At 37.9% G+C, this 19648-nt stretch overlaps 1 protein-coding gene across 6 annotated transcripts in view; it reads left to right on the forward strand.

The window, feature by feature from the left end:
• The window catches only part of Ccdc158 (coiled-coil domain containing 158), a 77969-nt gene that overhangs the window by 18570 nt on the left and 39751 nt on the right, over nucleotides 1-19648 (forward strand). For all 6 annotated transcript variants that reach the window (XM_070012318.1, XM_070012316.1, XM_070012321.1 and 3 more), the window contains 5 exons: nucleotides 932-1008; nucleotides 2802-2912; nucleotides 3915-4029; nucleotides 14292-14411; nucleotides 18849-19046. In XM_070012318.1, the coding sequence (XP_069868419.1) occupies nucleotides 932-1008; nucleotides 2802-2912; nucleotides 3915-4029; nucleotides 14292-14411; nucleotides 18849-19046 (621 nt within the window). The remainder of the gene's footprint in view (nucleotides 1-931; nucleotides 1009-2801; nucleotides 2913-3914; nucleotides 4030-14291; nucleotides 14412-18848; nucleotides 19047-19648) is intronic.

A 19648-nucleotide genomic window follows, 5' to 3' on the forward strand; every position in this document is an offset into this window, starting at 1 on the left:
AGTATTAGGCATTTAAAAAAAAAATAAAAGTGGAAGTGGCGCTGTAGCTCAAGTGGTAGAGCGCTCGCCTTGAGTTGAAGAGCTGAGGGACCACGCCCAGGCCCAGAGTTCAAGCCCCACGACCGACCAAAAAAAAAAAAAACTATATAAAAAAAAATAAAAGGAAGCCAAGTTCCCAAGTTTGTTCTCTAAGATAACAGGTGTTAACTTTGATAGTTATATCTTCATAAGACATTAGCTTGGCTTATCTGTATAGACCATGAAAGTGTAGCCAAAGTAAATGATCTAATAAAGTATAGAAATAAATTAATCTGATTTTAGTATCATTTCTATTTGGGAAATTAGATTTTTAGACCTTGAGCTCAAACTCCAGGGTTTAACAAGTTAGGTTCTGCCACTGCCTCTATACACCCAAAAAAAGAGATATGGTAAATAGAAGGTAGGGAAAAGAGATTTATTACATGGCAACACTTCATGAAGACAGCACTTCAGTACATCTTTAGCCAACTTCAGGGAGAATTGAGGCAGGAGGTGAAAAAAATATACACTGTTAAAACAGTCCCAAATTACAAATGTATTCAGAGGTGGCTCAGGTGGCCTGATAGTGAAGACTTGTTACAAAGTCAAGCTCTTCCTGAATTCCAAGATGGCTGTAAAGTGACTATAGGAGAGAATGTGACTTTGGACAAAGCACATAGATACAAAATAGAGGAATTTAGGGTACCTAGCCTTTAGCCTGCCCCTCGTTATTCTTGGGCCTGAATAAGTAGGAGTCTATGTTTCTCAGTAAAAGAGCACTTTTTAAGCCCCTCTTTCTTTTGCATCTCTAAAACACTCCTTTTGTTGAAAAATCTCTGAGTTTTCAAAATTTAGAATTACTAGTACTTAAACTAATGTCTCTCTATTTTTACAAAACAAAAACAAAAACCAGGTAGAGGAGCAACTTGAAACATTGAAATCTGAATCACAGAACAAAATAGAACTACTTCTTCAACAACATCAAGATAGGTAGGTTTCTGACTGATGTATAAAATATCACAGTAAGGGCTGGGAAGGTGGCTCAGTGGTAGAGCGCTTGCCTTGCATGCCAGAGGCCCTGGGTTCGATTCCTCAGCACCACATAAGAAAAAAGCCGGAAGTGGCGCTGTGGCTCAAGTGGTAGAGCGCTAGCCTTGAGCTGAAGAGCTGAGGGACAGCGCCCAGGCCCAGAGTTCAGGCCCCACAACCGGACCCCCAAAAAAAAAAAAAATATCACAGTAAAACTATAGCATAGTTTTACAATATGTTACCTGTAATTCCAAAATTGAAAACGTTCTGAAACACAAAAAGGTTATATATTTTGTATTTATTTTTTCCATAGGTTTCAGCAAACATGTTGATTTTTTTTCTGGGACTTACTAAAGCTGTAAAAGAATGCTCAATTCAAGACTATTGCAATAGATATTTCACTATAGGATCAAGAGACTAAGCTCAACTCCCAGTATATAACAAGGATGAATGGGGATTTATACCAACAGGGTGAGAGGATCAGTGGAGGAAAATTATTAAAAGGAGACAGAAGGGATTGGGGATTCCTATTAAAGGCAGGGCAAAGATTTAGCTATCTAGGTTGTAGGGGTAATAATTCTTATCAGATGATCAGATTTCAAAGGCCAATCAGTTGTCTAAGGTAGGAAAATTCTTGCTGAAATTGGGCTAGGCTAAAGCAAGACTAGTGATAAGGTCAAAGCCTAGTTAAAAGAGGGTTTAGAAGAGCCTGACCAAAGTTTGATTAAAAAAAATAAGATTGGATGGGGCCGGGAAGGTGGCTCAGTGGTAGAGTGATTGCCTTGTATGCATGAGGCCCTGGGTTCCATTCCTCAGCACCACATAATCAGAAAAAGCTGGAAGTGGTGCTGTGGCTCAAGTGGTAGAGCTTTAGCCTTGAGCTGAAGAGCTGAGGGACAGCACCCAGGCCGAGTTCAGGCCTCACAACCAACAACAACAACAAAAAGATTGTATGTCACTCAGTGATTAGCATCACGTGATTTAAGCTAATATAAGGCTTTTAAAAAATGATTTTTGTGATTTAATGTACATACAGATTTACCTATTTATAATATGTTTAGTTTATAGATCCTTAGATCCATCCGTAGATTTCACAAGGGATGTTATATAACATAAAGTGCTCATAACCTTTTTTTTTTTTTTTGAGATGGAATCTCCCAATTTTGCCCAACTTGGCCTTGAGCTCCTAGGCTTAAATATTTCTTCTGCCTCAGCCTTTCAAGTAATTGGGTCTACATGAACACTACCATGTTCTACTCAGTTGTCATCTTTTTTTTTTTTTTTTTTTGTCAGTCGTGGGGCTTGAACTCTGGGCCTGGGTGTTATCCCTCAACTCTTCTGCTCAAGGTGAGCACTCTACCACTTGAGCCACAGTGCCACTATTAGAGTCTCATGGACTTTCCTGCCTGGGCTGGCTTTGAACCCCAATCCTTAGATATCAGCCTCCTGAATAGCTAGGATTACAGGTGTGAGCCACCAACTCCTGGCCAGTTGTCATATTTTATGACCACTGTGAAATGTCAAAAAGTTCAAATTCTCAAAGGATTGTATAAACCTTGATCTATAAATATAGTGTGTAAATGTTTGTGTATTTGCGTGTGCATGTATGTGTATGAATATGTGTATTCCAAGCTTGTCACTAAAAGAGTAGTTTGTACAAAAATTTAAATTTGACAGTACTAAAACAAATTTTGAAATAATTCATAGTAATAATTTGGTTATGTCAAATAATAATTATTATATTCTTTCTATAGGATTGAGCAGTTGATAAGTGAACATGAAATTGAAATAACAGGACTTACTGAGAAAGCTAGCAGTGCCCGAAGTCAAGCCAATAGTATCCAAAGCCAACTGGAAATCATTCAGTATGTGTGTCCTGTGGTTTGAAATTGCTACTTATTCGTCGTCATTTGAAAATTGTCACCTTGTATATGTGCTGGTACAGGGACTTCAGCTCAGGGCCTGAATGTTATCTCTTAGATTTTTTGTGCAGTGTTGGAACTCTACCACCTGAGTCACACCTCCATTTCTGTTCTTTTGGTGGCTAATTGTGGCTTCAAACCAAATTCAATTGTTAGATCTCAACCTCTGGAGTATATAGGATTAGAGGCATGAGCCACCAGTGCCTGGCTTTGTCATTTAAATTAGTATTTTTTTTTTTGAGATCTTTTAGAAGAAAGCAAAATTTTCAGGTTGAGGTATGGCTCAAATTGTAGAAGTCTTGTCCAGTATGCAGGATATCCTTGGTTCAGCTGATTATACTGCCAAAAAATCCCCCAAACACCCTTTCTGAACAATCAAATGGATAGAAAATATAAGACAAGTATTATCTGGCCACAAACAAAATACTATTTCAAATATTTGGGTCTCTTGGAATTAACTTTCCTAAATATTGTTCATATTGCAACCAATAAAATGAAACAAATTATACATGTTTTATATGTAAATAAACATTAAATATATACAAAAAATTTATATAATTTGAACTAGTATGCTAAGATATAGTATATGGGCATATTCAATCAGATCTAAAAATAGGGAAAATAGTACAATGGCTATATACTTATTACCCAATTTTGTCAAGTAACAGCCTTTATAAGTTAATTTGTTAATAAGTTATTTGGAGGAGGGGGAACTGTGGATTGAGTCCATAGCTTTGCACATGCCAAATTTGTATTCTACCACTGAGCTATGCCTCCATCTCTGAGCTGAAATTTTTAAAGAGCAATTTTGGATCATCAAAGATAATTGACCTGATAATGCTATATAAATAATTAGTGGCAATATGTAAAAGAGGAGTATCCTTAGCTACTACATTTATTCTTAGTTTGCTATTTTCTTTTATTCTGCTTCTGAACCCTACTTAGAGAACAAGCAAGAAATCAAAACTCCATGTATATGCGCCAGCTCAGTGAACTGGAATCTACTGTTTCTCAGCTGCGTTCTGAACTGAGAGAAGCCAAAAGGATGTATGAAGACAAGGTAGGTGTAGATTCTGTATCTCTACTTCTACACAGTATTACATGCTGAATCAACAATAGATTTTATAGCTCTTTAGCTCAAGGCTAGCGCTCTACCATTTGAGCCACAATGCCACTTCTAACTTTTTCTACTTATGTGGGGCTGAGGAATTGAACCCAGGGCCTCATGCATGCAAGGCAAGCATTCTACCACTGAGCCATCTTCTCAGCCCTTAATAGATATTTTTATGTAAAGATACTGTACTAAGGGGTTACAGTTACATGAGTAAGGTAATGAGTACATTTCCTATCGAGCATTGTTACCCTCTCCTTTGTTTTTCCCCATCATCCCTTACCTCCCCACCTCCCCAACTTTTCCCTCCCCCGCTGAAGCTGTAAAGTTTGTTTTCAACATAGTGTCAACATAGTCTCATTGTTACAATGGGTCAAAATAATAGAATTTTTACTAGCTTATCTGAAATGAAGACTCAAAATAATCTTCTGTATTCAAATCTGCATATAAACTGAAGTAAGAATATACTAAATTATATTAAATTATATATATATATAAATTATAAACACTTGTTATTTATATGTTATATATATGTTATTGGTATCTATTCTCTAGAATATATTTTTACATACTTCAAGTCAGTTTCAAAGAAAGTAAGTCAGGGGCTATAAGTATACAGTTTACTTAGCATGCCTGAGGTTGGAGGTTTAGAACCCAGTACCACAATAAATAAATATTATAAATAGGACCATCTTAATTATTTTTATAATGCTTGGCCTTAACATATGCTTTAGTACCACCTGGCTTATCTATACCACTCTGTTTTGGGAGTTTACCTCTCTCCCACTCCAAATTATTAATCATTGTGTGGCTAGCAAACTGAATTTTAAGCTGAATTAAATTGACTAAGAAAATATTTTACACTGTGGTTTTATCTTTAATCACCTAATTCTCTTAAAATCAGATGCTAATACTTGAAACTATATTCTTTTAACATACTATATTCTTTTACTTGATACCATTATCAACCATTTCTCCAGTGTTTAGGTTTCTGCTAATTTCTGCCATTTGTAAAACAGTAAAATTTCCTTTATAAAACAAAAACAAAAAACAATCAAAGATCTACCATTTTTCTTGTTCTTCATTCCTTATGAGAATGACTGCATTGATGGTTATCTGAGATGGTCTTAGTTTAAGACTGCTAACCCAATGTTCTATTTCATAAATGTTATTTTTCATCTACAGACTATGCCAGATTGGAAGATAAATCCATCTTTAGTTTTCCTACCTGTAAGAGACCTTCAGATAGTCTTGCAGAAATAACTTAGACGTAGTTCTATCACATTTAGTCAGTTTCTTACACCTTAGTTATTTGCAGTGGTAAGTTAGGAGAAATAAAATGTAAGGAAGCTACCAATCATCCCCTTTATAAAATGAAAATAATTCTATGGGTAATAATTCTATGATGCAACAGTAAAAAAAAATTCCATATACGGAGAATTGATTATTCCAGCACTAATTCTTTTAGACATTTACCCTACTTTGGGCAACTCATTTTAATTTCCACTGTCACTCAGTGCTGTCTTATGTGCTAGCCACATGAAGGTGCTCTTTCCCTTGGTTCAAACATGGAAATTAGGTATTAACTCCTATAGCAAATTCAAGATGGAAAACTTAAATGTGATTTTACTGAAGTCTAAGCCATGAAGCGTAACACAAAACTGTATAGTCTCGGGAATAGATCTGAATCCTCTATAGCAATGTTTTCAAACTTTGTTTTTATATAGCATATTGTGGTTTCATTTCAGGCTTTCATGTTTGCTAGAACTATAACCCAACTCCTTTTTGCTTTAATTACTTTTTGGGTAGGATCATATGATGTTTTTACCCAGGGTGAATCTCCAATCTTTGATTTCCTATGTAGCTGCAATTATGTATACACACAAGTACATCTAGCTATATGTTGAGATGGGGGTTTCTCTTAGCTTTTTGCTAAAAAGCAAATTTTTCCACTTAATTTCTTTTTCTATTACCTTGACTTCACATCGATAAAACCTACTAAAGCCTTAAAATCTATTTTGTTTTTCACTGCTCCAGTGCACAGCATATGCTTTCCAAAATAATAAAGAAAATAATCAAAGAAAATAATACATAAAAGCCATGATTAAAAGTGAAGTTTATATGAAAGAGAAACATAAAAGGTGTGTCAATACTACATATATTATCAACATAGTTTATCTGGATCAGTATTAGTCTTTTCTCCAGAGGTCATGTCCCTTCATTTAAGAATTAAATTTGAGAAGATGGGTGAGGACAGGATAGATTCAGAGGGAAGCAAATGGTGGAAGGAATGACTCTGATCAAGATGCATATACACATAAATTGAAGTGTCAAAATGAAACCTCTTTCTACAACTATTTGGAGAAAATATTTTTTAAGTGCTTAAGTAGTGTGTCAGTGACTCATATCTCTAACAGGTAGCTCCAGTTAATCAGCAATAAAATGCTGGACTGGAGGTATGGCTAAAGTGTTAAGGGTAAAACAGCAGAACAAGAGCAAGAGGCCCTGAGTTCAAGCCCCATTACTTGTGCAAAATAAAGTGTTTATTAGCCAGTTGTTGCTATGCAAAATTTATAATCCTCGCTACTTGGAGAAACTAATGCAGATTCCAGGCAAGCCTGGGCAGAAACATTTGAGGGAGTCCATCTCTGTAAAAGAAGCTAGATATGGTGATACATGCCTGTCATCCCAGATACTATGGGAAACCCAGATAGGCAGATTGAAATCTAGGCATGGGGCTGAACAAAAAGCAAGATATTATTTTTTTTAAAAAAGCAATTAAGGGCTGGGAAGGTGGCTCAGTGGTAGAGCACTTGCCTTGCATGCATGAGGCCCTGGGTTTGATTCCTCAGCACCACATAAGCAAAAAGAAAAAAAAAAGCTGGAAGTGGCACTGTGGCTCAAGTGGCAGAGTGCTAGTCTTGAGCTGAAGAGCTGAGGGACAGCGCCCAGGCCCAGAGTTCTGGCCCCACAACCAGACCCCCCCCCCAAAAAAAAAAAGCAGTGGAAAAAAAGGGCTGGAGTTGTGGCTTAGTACATAGCAAGTATGAGCCCCCTAAGTACTATCACAAAAATTATTATATTTTAATTGATGACAGGTCTGAACAGAATTTTTTAAAACTAGAATGAATAAACCAAGAGAAAACTCATTTAGGAGGGTAATATTTGTTCTCAACAAAAATATTTTCATATTGGTGAAAGAAATTGTGTTTCCAAGAAAATTTTAGATGTGAATTTTTGTAGCTGACAAAAGTGTTTTACTGTAATGTTGTTTTCTATTCTTTTCTTTCTGTTTTAGGAGAACCTCCAGAATTCCCCTTTATGAATTTGGACAAGTAGAAGTTGTCATTATTGGTTCTGTAGACTTGGCTTTTACTCTTAACTTTCACTTTTTGACAACAAAAAAAAATTCAGTGATTCTAAGTTTATTTCTCCTACTTTGAAAGTATCTGGGGTTGAATTTCATACTCTAAAAGTGAAGATTTAGTAGCACTGGCTGGAGCTGTGTACTGTGCAGGGAAGATGCTGTGCAAATGCCTCACGTAGGTGCCACTGCACCTTCATGCTAATCTACAGCATCCCTTGTTATGCCATGTCTCTGTCATTTTGAGCACAGAAAAAAACCCCAAACCTCAGAGCAGAAACACCACCATCATAAAAAAAAAAACAGCAAAAACAATCCAAATTATTTGATATGATTGGTTGATATTACTAAAAGCATTATTTAATTGGAATGAGACCCCAGTACTCATTTGTGAAGTGGTACAAACCAAGAAGTGGATTCATAGATGGTGAAAGGGAAAACTGGTGCTGCTATAGAGAAAGAAAAGAAAAAGAAAACACCTTTACTGTATTTCAGATGTCAGTATTCTTTCTGGACATTTTTAAAGGCTTTTCTTTATAAAATATATGTATATAATATATGTATATATATTTTACAGCTGTATCATCTCAGCTGCTACTTCAATGGTTTTCTCTTTTACTCTCCATTTATCTTTTTGATTGATTAATTCATATGAATATTTTTACTCTTAAAAAGTGAGAGATAAAAGAGCTATAGCAGTTGAGTCAGTATTGACAGCTATAAAACTAAGGATTTGGAGGAACTTCTGGTAATTAATAAACAGAAAGAAAAGATGTAACTGGTTTGCCTGCTTCCTTTCCTCCCTTTTTCCTTTCCCCATCCTCTTCCCCTTACCTCTCCTTGCCCCTCCCTCTTTTGCTCTCATAGATTTTACCTTTCAAGATGAAATGGTCATCCAGAATTTTTTTTTTAAATGAAAACATATCTAAAACAAGTTTTAAATATGTTATTAGGTAAGGCAAATTTTACTTCTGCAGATGGGTGCACAACTGATAAGATCAGCAAACACACCAAGCAAGCAATCCACCCAGGTTTTATTCCTAACACATTGCTGCCCTCATTCTGATTGAAGAAGCATGGTATCAGAACTTAAGTTCACAGTCTTATATAGTTGAGTAGTTTGAAATGATATTAAGAGTTTACCCAAGCAGCCAGCCACAGATGGCAAACCCCTGTAACCCTAGCTACTCATGAGGCTAAGATCTGAGGATCATGGTTCAAAGCAAGCCTGGACAGGAAAGTCCATGTGACTCGTATCTCCAGTTCAACACCACAAAAGCCAGAAGCAGAGCTGTGGCTCAAGTGGGAGAGCACTAGCCTGGAGCATGAAAAGCTCAAGGACAGCACCCAGGCCCTGAGTTTAAGCCCAGGACACACAAAAAAGAGTTTACCTAAGCAATACTTGAGCAAAATAAAACACTAGAGCAAGGCAAGAACCAGTTAGAAAAACAACCCTGTGTGCATAACAAGATCTAGTTAAATTGAAATGGCTTTCCATTTTAACAAGATTTCATAAAATTGACCCAAAGAACACATAGAAAAATTTTCCAAGAACCTTAGGTTGCCTAACAGTTTAGGAGATGACAGTTGCCCCCAAAATGTCAAACAACCACTTGATAGAAAAGATTTTGTGTGTGTGTGCAGTACTAGGACATAAATTCAGGGATTATTTTGCTGATTCACACCTTGCAGCAGTACATCAGGGTTGTTTTTTTGAGATCCATCAGTGCATTAATACTTGCTCCATTATTAAAAATTCTGCAATATTAGTTATGTTTTCTTTTAGAGCAAGTAGCTGCGGTAGGAGTTCTTTAATTAAAGGTATCACGAATATTCATCTCACACTCCCTTCGCAATGGTAAAGACATATCTGGATTCCCAAAGAAACAGACCATGAATGGGAAAGAGATTACTATTCATTGTTCATCTAGAGGTTCAGTTGGCTCAAAATCAAAATTATAGATTTTTCCCCATTTTCAGACTGTCAGTGCCTGGAGGTCACAGCACTACAAATGCTGTATATATGATGCCTTTCTTACATGTAAATGCATTTTTGTTCAAGGACAAAAATGGTGCATTCCTGGCTAAGATTAGAAATATTTGCTTTACTCACTGGATTACTTAAACTGAAAGTGTTCTGCTTAAACATAGCTCAAAAGACAGGTGGAATAGAGAATTTTAAGGGTATGTGTGTGTGAGTTTGTGTTCCTGGAACTTGAATTCACGGCCTGGGCACTGTCCATGAAGTGTTTTTATTTTTTTGTTTTGTTCTGTTTTTGTTTTTTGGGTTTTTTTTTTGCTCAAGATAAGCATTTCTATCACTTAAGCTACAGCTCCATTTCTAGCTTTTTGGTTGTTAATTGGAAATAAGAGTGTTTCAAGCGCTGAGCTGGTGACTCACATCTGTAATCCTAGCTACTCAGGAGGTGAAGATTTGAAGATTGCAGTTCAAAGCCAGCCTGGGCAAGAAAGTTTGTGAGACTCTTATCTCCAATAAACCACCAGAAAAACCAGAAGTGGCACCGTGGCTCAGGTGGTAGAGTGCTTACCTTGAGCTGAAAAGCTAAGGAACAGCGCCCAAGCCGAGTTCAAGCCCCATGACTGACAAAAAAAAAAAAAAAAAGAAAAAGAAAAGAAAAAGAAAAAAGTCTGACAGATATTCCTGCCTGGGCTGGCTTTAAACTGTAACTCTCAGATCTCAGCCTGGAGAAGCTAAGATTACAGGCTCACCCAGTTCATGGGTTCAAGAATTTCTGTTTTATGATACCATTCTTGTGTGAAAAAAGTATTAGAGAGTTGAAAGACACATGAGAGATCACCTCCTCCTTCTCCTCCTCCCCCTCCCCCCTCCCCCCTCCTCCCCCCTCCCCCCTTCTCCCCCTCCTCCTCCTCCTCCTCCTCCTCCTCCTTCTTTTTGGTGCAGTTACTGGGGCTTGAACTCAGGACTCGAGCACTGTCTATTAGTTTTTTTTGTTTTTTTGCAAGACTAGTGCATTAACACTTGAGCCACACCTCCACTTCCAGATTTTTAGTGTTACTTGGACATAAGAATCTCATGGACTTTGCTGCATGGGCTGGCTTCAAGTGATGATCCTCAGATATCAACCTCCTGAATAGCTAGGATTACAGGGGTAAGCCACCATTGCTTTGTTTTAAAGTTATATGTAAAAAATAAATTTAGCCAGAGAGGTTATATGATAGAACTTAGTGGAGAACCCGAAGTATTTGGCTCTTTCCCTGACCTTACTGCCTCTTGTAACTCCTTTATTGACCACATTCTCTCTAGGCAAATGGGATAACCATGGAACAGTAACAGTTGGTGGTTCTTACTTATTAATCTCTTACTGAGTGCTGGCTTAATCTTCCTGATAATGCTTGAGAACTGAAGATATTCTATCTGTATATAGTTCATTTTTCTGAGGAGGTTTCTTAAGCTACAGAAGTTAAATGTATGTTTTTTTTCCTACATCAATTAAAAAAGGAACACAGAAGTGAATTTATTTATTTACTTACTGTGCTATTGGAGTTTAAACATAGGGCCTCATTCATGATAAGTATGTAAGAGCTCCATCTTTCCAACCCCAAAGTACTTTTTTTTTCCTTTTTTGCTGGTCCTGGGCTTTAATTCAGAGCCTGGGTGTTGTCCCTGAGCTTTTGCAGTCAAGGCTAGAACTTTACCACTTGAGCCATCTCCACTTCTGGTGTTTTGGTGATTAATTGGAGCTAAGAGTCTCATAGAGAGAGCATCCTGCTTAGAATAGCTTTGAACTATGATTTTCATATCTCAGTCTCCTGAGTAACTAGGAGTAGCCACCAGAAGCTAGCTCTAAAAGTATTTCTTAATGGAATTCTTAAAGACTAGGAACACATTTCAGTCTATCATTTTATTTATTTATTTATTTATTTATTTATTTATTTATTTATTTATTTATTTTTGGGTCCAGTCGTGGGGCCTGAACTCTGGGCCTGGGCGCTGTCCCTCAGCTCTACAGCTCAAGGCTAGTGCTCTACCACTTGAGCCACAGCGCCACTTCCAGCTTTTTTCTTTTTGCTTATGTAGTGCTGAGGAATCAAACCCAGGGCCTCATGCATGCAAGGCAAGCACTCTTACCATTGAGCCACCTTCCCAGCCTCTCAGTCTATCATTTTATATGTACTCAATTCTGTGCTCTTTTTGGCAGCACATATAGTATATGTGCTCAATTCTTATGAAATACTTTAGTATATACTACCCAATCAAATGTATTAGTAATGAATAGTTTTTGTACCTACTTCTCCCTACTTATATGTGACATAATCAAATACAAAGTTGGTTGAAAGACATATCCAGTATAAATTAAAGTCTCTATCTTGATCCACTTGGACTTGATACTACATTATAGGTAAATTTAAAACTGCTAGCTCTGTTAGTATTTCAAGTAATGTATATCTGTGTTATATATATATATATATATATACATATATATTTATGTTCATCATCTATCAGAAGTAGTTTTATATATGTGTATGTGATAGCTTTATTATGTTGAATTATATGCTGAATTAACAAATGAAGATTTTTAAGTGAATTAGTTCAAATAAAAATAAACTAAAAAGTCATGAAGTACATGTTTGTCTTGGTCATTTTTTTTGTTAAAAGCATTTAGCTAGGTGCCAGGACCTCAATCTGTAATCCTGGCTACTCAAGAGTCTGAGATTTGGAGGATTTCAATTTAAAGCCACTTTACAAGACTCCATCTCTAAAATAACCATCAAGAAAGCATGAATGGATGGATCAGTGGTTCAAGTAGTAGAATGCCAGTAAAAACAAGCACAAAGCCCTGACTTCAAGCTTTATTACCTGCAACAACAAAGATCTGATCATAGTATATGACCCAAAACTTTTTTTCTCTTTTGATACTAGGGATGGAGCTCAACACCTGACTGTGAGGCAAATAGTCTACCACTGAGTCATCCTCCCTAGTTCCTTATTATTATTATTATTATTATTACTTTTTTTGGGGGGGGGGTCCGGTCATGGGGCCTGAACTCTGGGCCTGGGCACTGTCCCTCAGCTCTTCAGCTCAACCACTTGAACCATAGCACCACTTCCGGCTTTTTTCTTTTTGCTTATGTGGTGCTGAGAAATTGAACCCAGGGCCTCAGGCATGCAAGGCAAGCGCTCTACCACTGAGCCACCTTCCCAGACCTATTATTACTTTCTTATATCACTACTGGCACTGGAACTCTGGGCTTGAGCACTGTCCCTTAGCTTTTCCACTGAAGCTAGAGTTCTATTACTTGAGCCATAGCTCCACTTGATGGACTTTCCCTGCTTGGGCAGGCTTCAAAGTGATTCTCAGATCTCAGTCTCCTCAATAGCTAGGATTGTAAGGATGAACTACCAGTGCTTGATTCAGAATTTTGTTTTTTAAATACATTTGGAAGCATGTTAAATAGATATCTTAAAAGAAGTAATAAATACATCATTTAAAATTTCTTATTCCTGGAAAATGAATAATAATATCTACCATATAGTAGATATCACAGATCAGGTATTATTATATAAACCAAGTATTAATATAGTCTCTTAATATTTCATAAGGCCTTTTATTATGTGGCTCAGTTAAAATCCAAAAGTGAGTAGGCATAATTGAAATTCTCTTAACTCAGCCTGCACTACTCCTAGAGGTTGAAGGCTGTTTAAATACTGTCAATAGGGAGATAGTCTCTCTCCTCCTGTAGAGGTACAACAGGCTTTGACTTTAGGAAAGAAAATACCAATCCTTTTGTGTGATGTTATCAGTGGTTAAGTAGAATATTTTTTTCTCTCCAAACATATCAAACAGACATTCTATCTGTTAGAGAAAAATACACTTGGAACAATTCTTAAAGTCGGTCTCTTATTCCTATTTACAACTGAAGACAATCAGAATGAATAAATTGTCCAACTATATGTTGTCCAATTATAAATTAAAAATACCTATATTCACTCATCCTTTGAAAATACTATATGATGACAGTAGCTATAATTGATTCTTTTATATTCAGTGTATTTTATTATTGAACCTCATAAAATAATTATAATGAAATTTATTCATGTAGGGTCTGAACCATATTTATGCCACAACAAGCTTCTTTAAAATACCAAATTATAGAGTATATCTTTACAGATACTTGAATCTTGAACTGTAGTTGTTTTTTTTGGGGGGGGGTCCAGTTGTGGGGCCTGAACTCTGGGCCTGGGCACTGTCCCTCAGCTCTTCAGCTCAAGGCTGGCACTCTACCACTTGAGCCACAGCACCACTTCCAGCTTTTTTCTTTTTGCTTATGTGGTGCTGGGGAATTGAACCCAGGGCCTCAGGCATGCAAGGCAAGCGCTCTACCACTGAGCCACCTTCCCAGCCCCTTGAACTGTAGTTAATCTAAACACAAGTGCCCATATACAGACAGAGCCCAAATCAATACTAAGTTTTGCATCTGGCTAATTTCTCCAGCTACCTTCTACATAGCTCTTAAGTTCAGAAAACTTTGCAAAACATATCATAATTATTTTCATCACTCAATGCCATTTTCCAAAAACTACTTATTTTTTATGATCCACTGACATACGCTTCACTTTTTTTGGGGGGGAGGAGGGGTCTGGTCGTGGGGCCTGAACTCTGGGCCTGGGCACTGTCCCTCAGCTCTTCAGCTCAAGGCTAGCGCTCTACCACTTGAGCCACAGCACCACTTCCGGCTTTTTTCTTTTTGCTTATGTGGTGCTGAGGAATCGAACCTAGGGCCTCAGCATGCAAGGCAAGCGCTTTACCACTGAGCCACCTTTCCAGCCCCCATAAGCTCCATTTGATTTGTGCTTGTCTTTCAGATAGAAGAGCTGGAGAAGCAGTTAGTCCTTGCCAACTCAGAGCTCACTGAAGCTCGTACTGAAAGGGATCAGTTCAGTCAGGAATCTGGAAATTTGGATGATCAACTTCAAAAGCTACTGGTAAGATTATGCTCTGAAATGTAAACTAAGTTGATCCTGGGGAGTCTTCCAGCAGAATAGTTCACAAAACGAGTTTCCTTATTAATTATAAATTTTGCAAAGTATTTGTGCATATAGAATAAAACAATATCTTTCCAAACACTGATGAAGTGTTGCATACAAAATAAAATTTTTTTAAATTAAGCACAGCTGTTATGATGGATAAAGGGAATTGTGTGTGTTTGTGTGTGCGCACAGGAGCATGCACATCACTACTCAGCCTTTAACTCAAGGCCTCTCACTTTTGCTTGGTTTATTCACTGAAGGCTGGCACTCTACCACTTCTGGCTTTTAGTTGGTTAGTTGGAGAAAAAAAATCTCATGGACTTTTCTGCCAGAGGCTGGCTTTGAATCACAACCCTTAGATCTTAGCCTCTTGAGTAGGTGGGATTATAGGAATGAGCCGTCAGCACTGAACAGAAAAGGGATTTTTTTTTTTTTTTGGTCATAGGGCTTGAACTTGGCCTGGGCGCTGACCCTTAGCTCTTCAGCTCAAGGCTAACACTCTACCATTTAAGCCAAAGCACCACTTCAGGTTTTCTGAGTGGTCTATTGGAAATAATTGTCTCACAGACTTTCCTGCCCAGGCTGGCTTTGAACCATGATCCTCAGATCTCAGCCTCCAGAGTAGCTAGGATTACAGGAGTGTGCCATCAGTGCCCAGCTAGAAAATGGAATCTTTAAGCAGCCATAGTCTTTCAACCAGAAATTAATTCTAGTAAATTCAGAGAGTATTCTGTTATTTGAAAGCCAAGTAACATTCTAAACACATCATGTATATAGAAATTTTAAAAGAGGGGCTGGGAAGGTGGCTCAGTGGTAGAATGCTTGCCTTGCATGCATGAGGCCCTGGGTTCGATTCCTCAGCACCACATAAGCAAAAAGAAAAAAGCCAGAAGTGGCGCTGTGGCTCAAGTGGTAGAGTGGTAGCCTTGAGCTGAATAGCTGAGGGACAGCGCCCAGGCCCAGAGTTCAGGCCCCACAACCGGACCCAAAAAAAAAAAAAAAAAAGAAATTTTAAAAGAGAATTTATGGGAATTTTTAGAGAAAAAAAAAACAGTAGAGCTGTGATTTTGATGTTTTCTAAGTGACCAAAGATGGAGGTAATTCTTTATACAGCCTAGATTTCCCTATTCTTTCATTTATGACGCAGCCTCTTTCTTCTCTTAGAGATATAGGACTATGGACTGAGAAGTTTGGGGGAGGGAACACGTGCTATCAGTGGTACAGGGGAATAAGCCATTTACTACCAAACACCATGCTTAGGGCATCCTACAGTTCTGGTGAAGCCATCTATATTGTCCAGGTTGATAGGTTGATGTACTGTGGTAAATGTACAACTTAGTTGTGTGCCAGAAGCTCTCTACACCTTGAGAAAGTCCTGTTGAGCCCATTGAGTATTTCTCATTATTCTCATATAACTTGAAAACCTTATAGATGAAATTCATAATCCTCAAATCACCTGCCTTTTTATCATCATCATCACACTCTTATGTGGCCCTTACTGGAATATGGCCATTGTCTTCTTACAAGTATTTTTACCTCTACTTTGTCCCTTATTCAGTCTTTATGGTAAAGTGCTGCTATCTTCATCTTTCTAAAATGGAGTTATAGTTGGGCCCTGGTCTCACTCATAATTATTTTCCCTATAAAGTCTGACTTCTTCCCTTCCAAGACTAACTATTCAAGAAATGGCCTCCACTAAACGTTTTGATCTTTTCTTTCTTCATCTCTGCATCTCCAAGCTATTCTTTTTTTAAACTTTTATTTTATTTTATTATAAAGGTGATGTACAGAGGGGTTATAGTTACATAAGGTAATGAGTATATTTCTTGTCAATCAGTGTTACCCATTCCCTCATTTTCTCACCCTACTCCCCTACCCGCCCCCTCAGGTTGTAAAGTACATTTCCAACAGTGTCTTGTGAATATCACTGTTGCATTGGTTCACCCTTTTTCCTTTGTTTTACCATTTTGTTATTTCCCTCTTCTTCCCCAACTTAGATAAATGTATATACAAAATAAAAAACAGTGACAACAGAGGATAATCCAAAGGAAAAAAAATGAAAGAAGAAAGAAATAACATCACACAGTACATTAAAAACAACAACAAAACCCTCTTGTTTCCATATCTGGGAGTTCATTTCAATTAGCATCATTTTATATGATCATATGTTCATAGCTATTGAGCTACTGTGATCCTCTGCTAGAACTATTCTAGACATACACTAATTATTACAAATGAGGGAAACCATTTTCTTTGGGTCTGGCTTACTTCACTTAATATTTTTTCCAAGTCTTTCCATTTCCTTATGAATGGGGCAATGTTGTTCTTTCTGATGGAAGCATGGAATTCCATTGTGTATATATACCACATTTTCTTGATCCATTCATCTGGGTTGGTTCATATGTTACCTATGGTAAATAATGCTTCAATGGCTTCAATGAACATAGTTGTGCTGGTAGCTTTAGTGTGGCTCCAAGTTATTCTTAAGATACAACTCAAATGCCTTCCTGAAGCACTTTGATCTCTTTAGTGAGATTCTCTTTGCTATACATTTTGCCTCTTTAATAAAAAAACTACTTTTTGTTATTTGTGTTTGCCTTATCTCCTTTTTGAGTGATAAATGCTTTGAAGGCCAGTATATCCTTTTTTTTTTGGTCCAGTCTTGGGGCCTGAACTCTGGGCCTGGGCGCTGTCCCTCAGCTATTCAGCTCAAGGCTAGCACTCTACCACTTGAGCCACAGCGCCACTTCTGGCTTTTTTCTTTTTTCTTATGTGGTGCTAAGGAATCGAACCCAGGGCCTCATGCATGCAAGGCAAGCGCTCTACCACTGAGCCACCTTCCTAGCCCCCAGAAGGCCACTATATCCTTGTGCCACATAGATTCTAATTACAAATCCTCCTATAGTCATATAGACTGTTTGGATTCTATAGAATTTAGAATGATTCTGGATTGTTTCTAGAATCATTCTGATTATATATGTTTTAAATAAAGTTAACCCTTATATGTATTTTTCTGTGGTGGAAGAAGGAAGTAATTCTCTTTACAGTTCAAATGTCTAAATTCTTGAAGTGGCACTGTGGCTCAAGTGGTAGAGCGCTCACCTTGAGCTGACGAGCTCAGGGACAGTGCTCAGGCCCAGAGTTCAAGCCCTGTAACTGCTTAAAACCAAAACCAAATGCCTATATTTTACCATTTATGTAGCAGTATATTATACTACTGTTGTTACTCCTGTTGGCTTTTAAGCGTTTATTGGTGAAACATAATGTCTTTTTAGGAAACTCAAGACTTAGAAACATGTTGGCATTTTTTGCTGAGCTATTCAGGAGTCTGAGATCTGAGGATCCAAAGTTGAAACCAGGCTAGAAAGGAAAGTCTATAAGAGTGTTATCTCCTATTAATCAACAAAAAGCTGGAAGTAGAGCTGTGTTTCAAGTGGTAGAGCTCTGGCCATGAGTGAAAAAGCTAAGGGACATCACTCAGACCCTCAGTTCAAGCCCCTATATTTGCACAAAAACAAAACTATGTTCATTTTTTTTTTTTGGGTCCGGTCATGGGGCCTGAACTCTGGGCCTGGGCACTGTCCCTCAGCTCTTCAGCTCAACCACTTGAGTCACAGCACCACTTCCAGCTTTTTTCTTTTTGCTTATGTGGTGCTGAGAAATTGAACCCAGGGCCTCAGGCATGCAAGGCAAGTGCTCTACCACTAAGCCACCTTCCCAGCCTAAGAATGTTGATTTTAAAAATCTATTTTCTTTCCTTTTTATTGTGTGTTATTTGATATAAATTTGAGATCTAGTCTTTTCAAATTGGTTGGAAATGTTAAACTTTGTTTTGGTTTATTTTCATACAAGAGATTAAATCCAGGACATTGCACATGCTATACATGTGCTCTGCTGTGTAGTTATTTTCCTATTAAAATTTTAACTAAGCAAAATATTAACTTACTTTTCTAGGGAATAATCGTGTGTGTGTGTGTGTGTGTGTGTGTGTGTGTGTGTGTGCGCGCGCGCACGCGCGCGCTGCTACTGGGGCTTGAACTCAGGGTCTGGGTACTGTCCCTGAGCCCTACCACTCAAGCCACATTGCCACTTCTGGCATCTTGCACTTCTGGCATCTTGTGATTAATTAGAGATACAGGTCTTATGGACTTTCCTGCTCAGGCTGGCTTTGAACTGTGATCCTCAGCTCTCATCTTCCTGAGTAGCTAGGATTACAGGTATGAGCCACTGGCGCCAGCTAGGAAATAATCACTTTTAAACCATTGAAAACAAATTTTACTCTAAAATAAAAAAAAAATCTCAAATCACATAAACTCCGGTGCTGTAAGGAAAATAATGTGTTTTAATTATGTAATACTAGGTAAGGGTAAAAGCATACCTTACTTCTTTTAGGCAGATCTACATAAGAGAGAGAAAGAGCTGAGTCTGGAAAAGGAGCAAAACAAGCGTCTTTGGGACCGAGACACTGGCAACAGCATCACCATTGACCACCTGCGGCGGGAACTGGATGACCGGAACATGGAGGTGCAGCGCCTGGAGGCCCTGCTCAAGGCCATGAAGAGTGAATGTCAGGGCCAGATGGAGCGGCAGGTCAGAGCTTGTGCAGGCATGATGGCTGTACCATCACCAGATGGCCTCCTCTAGTTGGGGTGTGAAGAGTACCTATTTTATATCTACTGGTAAAGCTTTACTGTTTTTCTTTTTTTATTTGTAGGGCTAAAATAGCCCTAACACAAATCTATGGATTTCGTGAACACTTTATAAAAACTTGGTACTCATATTTTTGATCACTCATTAAACTAAACATATTAGGCCTTATCTCATGTGAATATTGTTTAAAAACTAAACTCTCAACAACCATGTTTTTATCTTTCACCTAGAAATTGGTCATTTAGTAATTGCTTATTTGTGCTGCAGAAAAGTTTAAACTAGGAATCTACATAGCAGTAGGATTGGAAGTTTACAACAGATTTATTTGCTTTTTGTTTTGCTTATCCCCCTCCCCCATACTCCCTCCCCCTCACACACACTTCTTGAGACTACTGAATACACTCCATTCTAGCACACCCATAGCAGGTGTGGAGTTCTTTCTTAACAGTGTATACCCTCAGTGCTGTGAAGTTAACAATACCAGACTAGTTACTGCACAGAAACATAAAACCCACCCATAGGGGCTGGGAAGGTGGCTCAGT

Source organism: Dipodomys merriami, unplaced genomic scaffold (genome assembly GCF_024711535.1).
Source record: "Dipodomys merriami isolate MVZ:Mamm:240054 unplaced genomic scaffold, mDipMer1.0.p SCAF_9, whole genome shotgun sequence".
NCBI lineage: Eukaryota > Metazoa > Chordata > Mammalia > Rodentia > Heteromyidae > Dipodomys > Dipodomys merriami.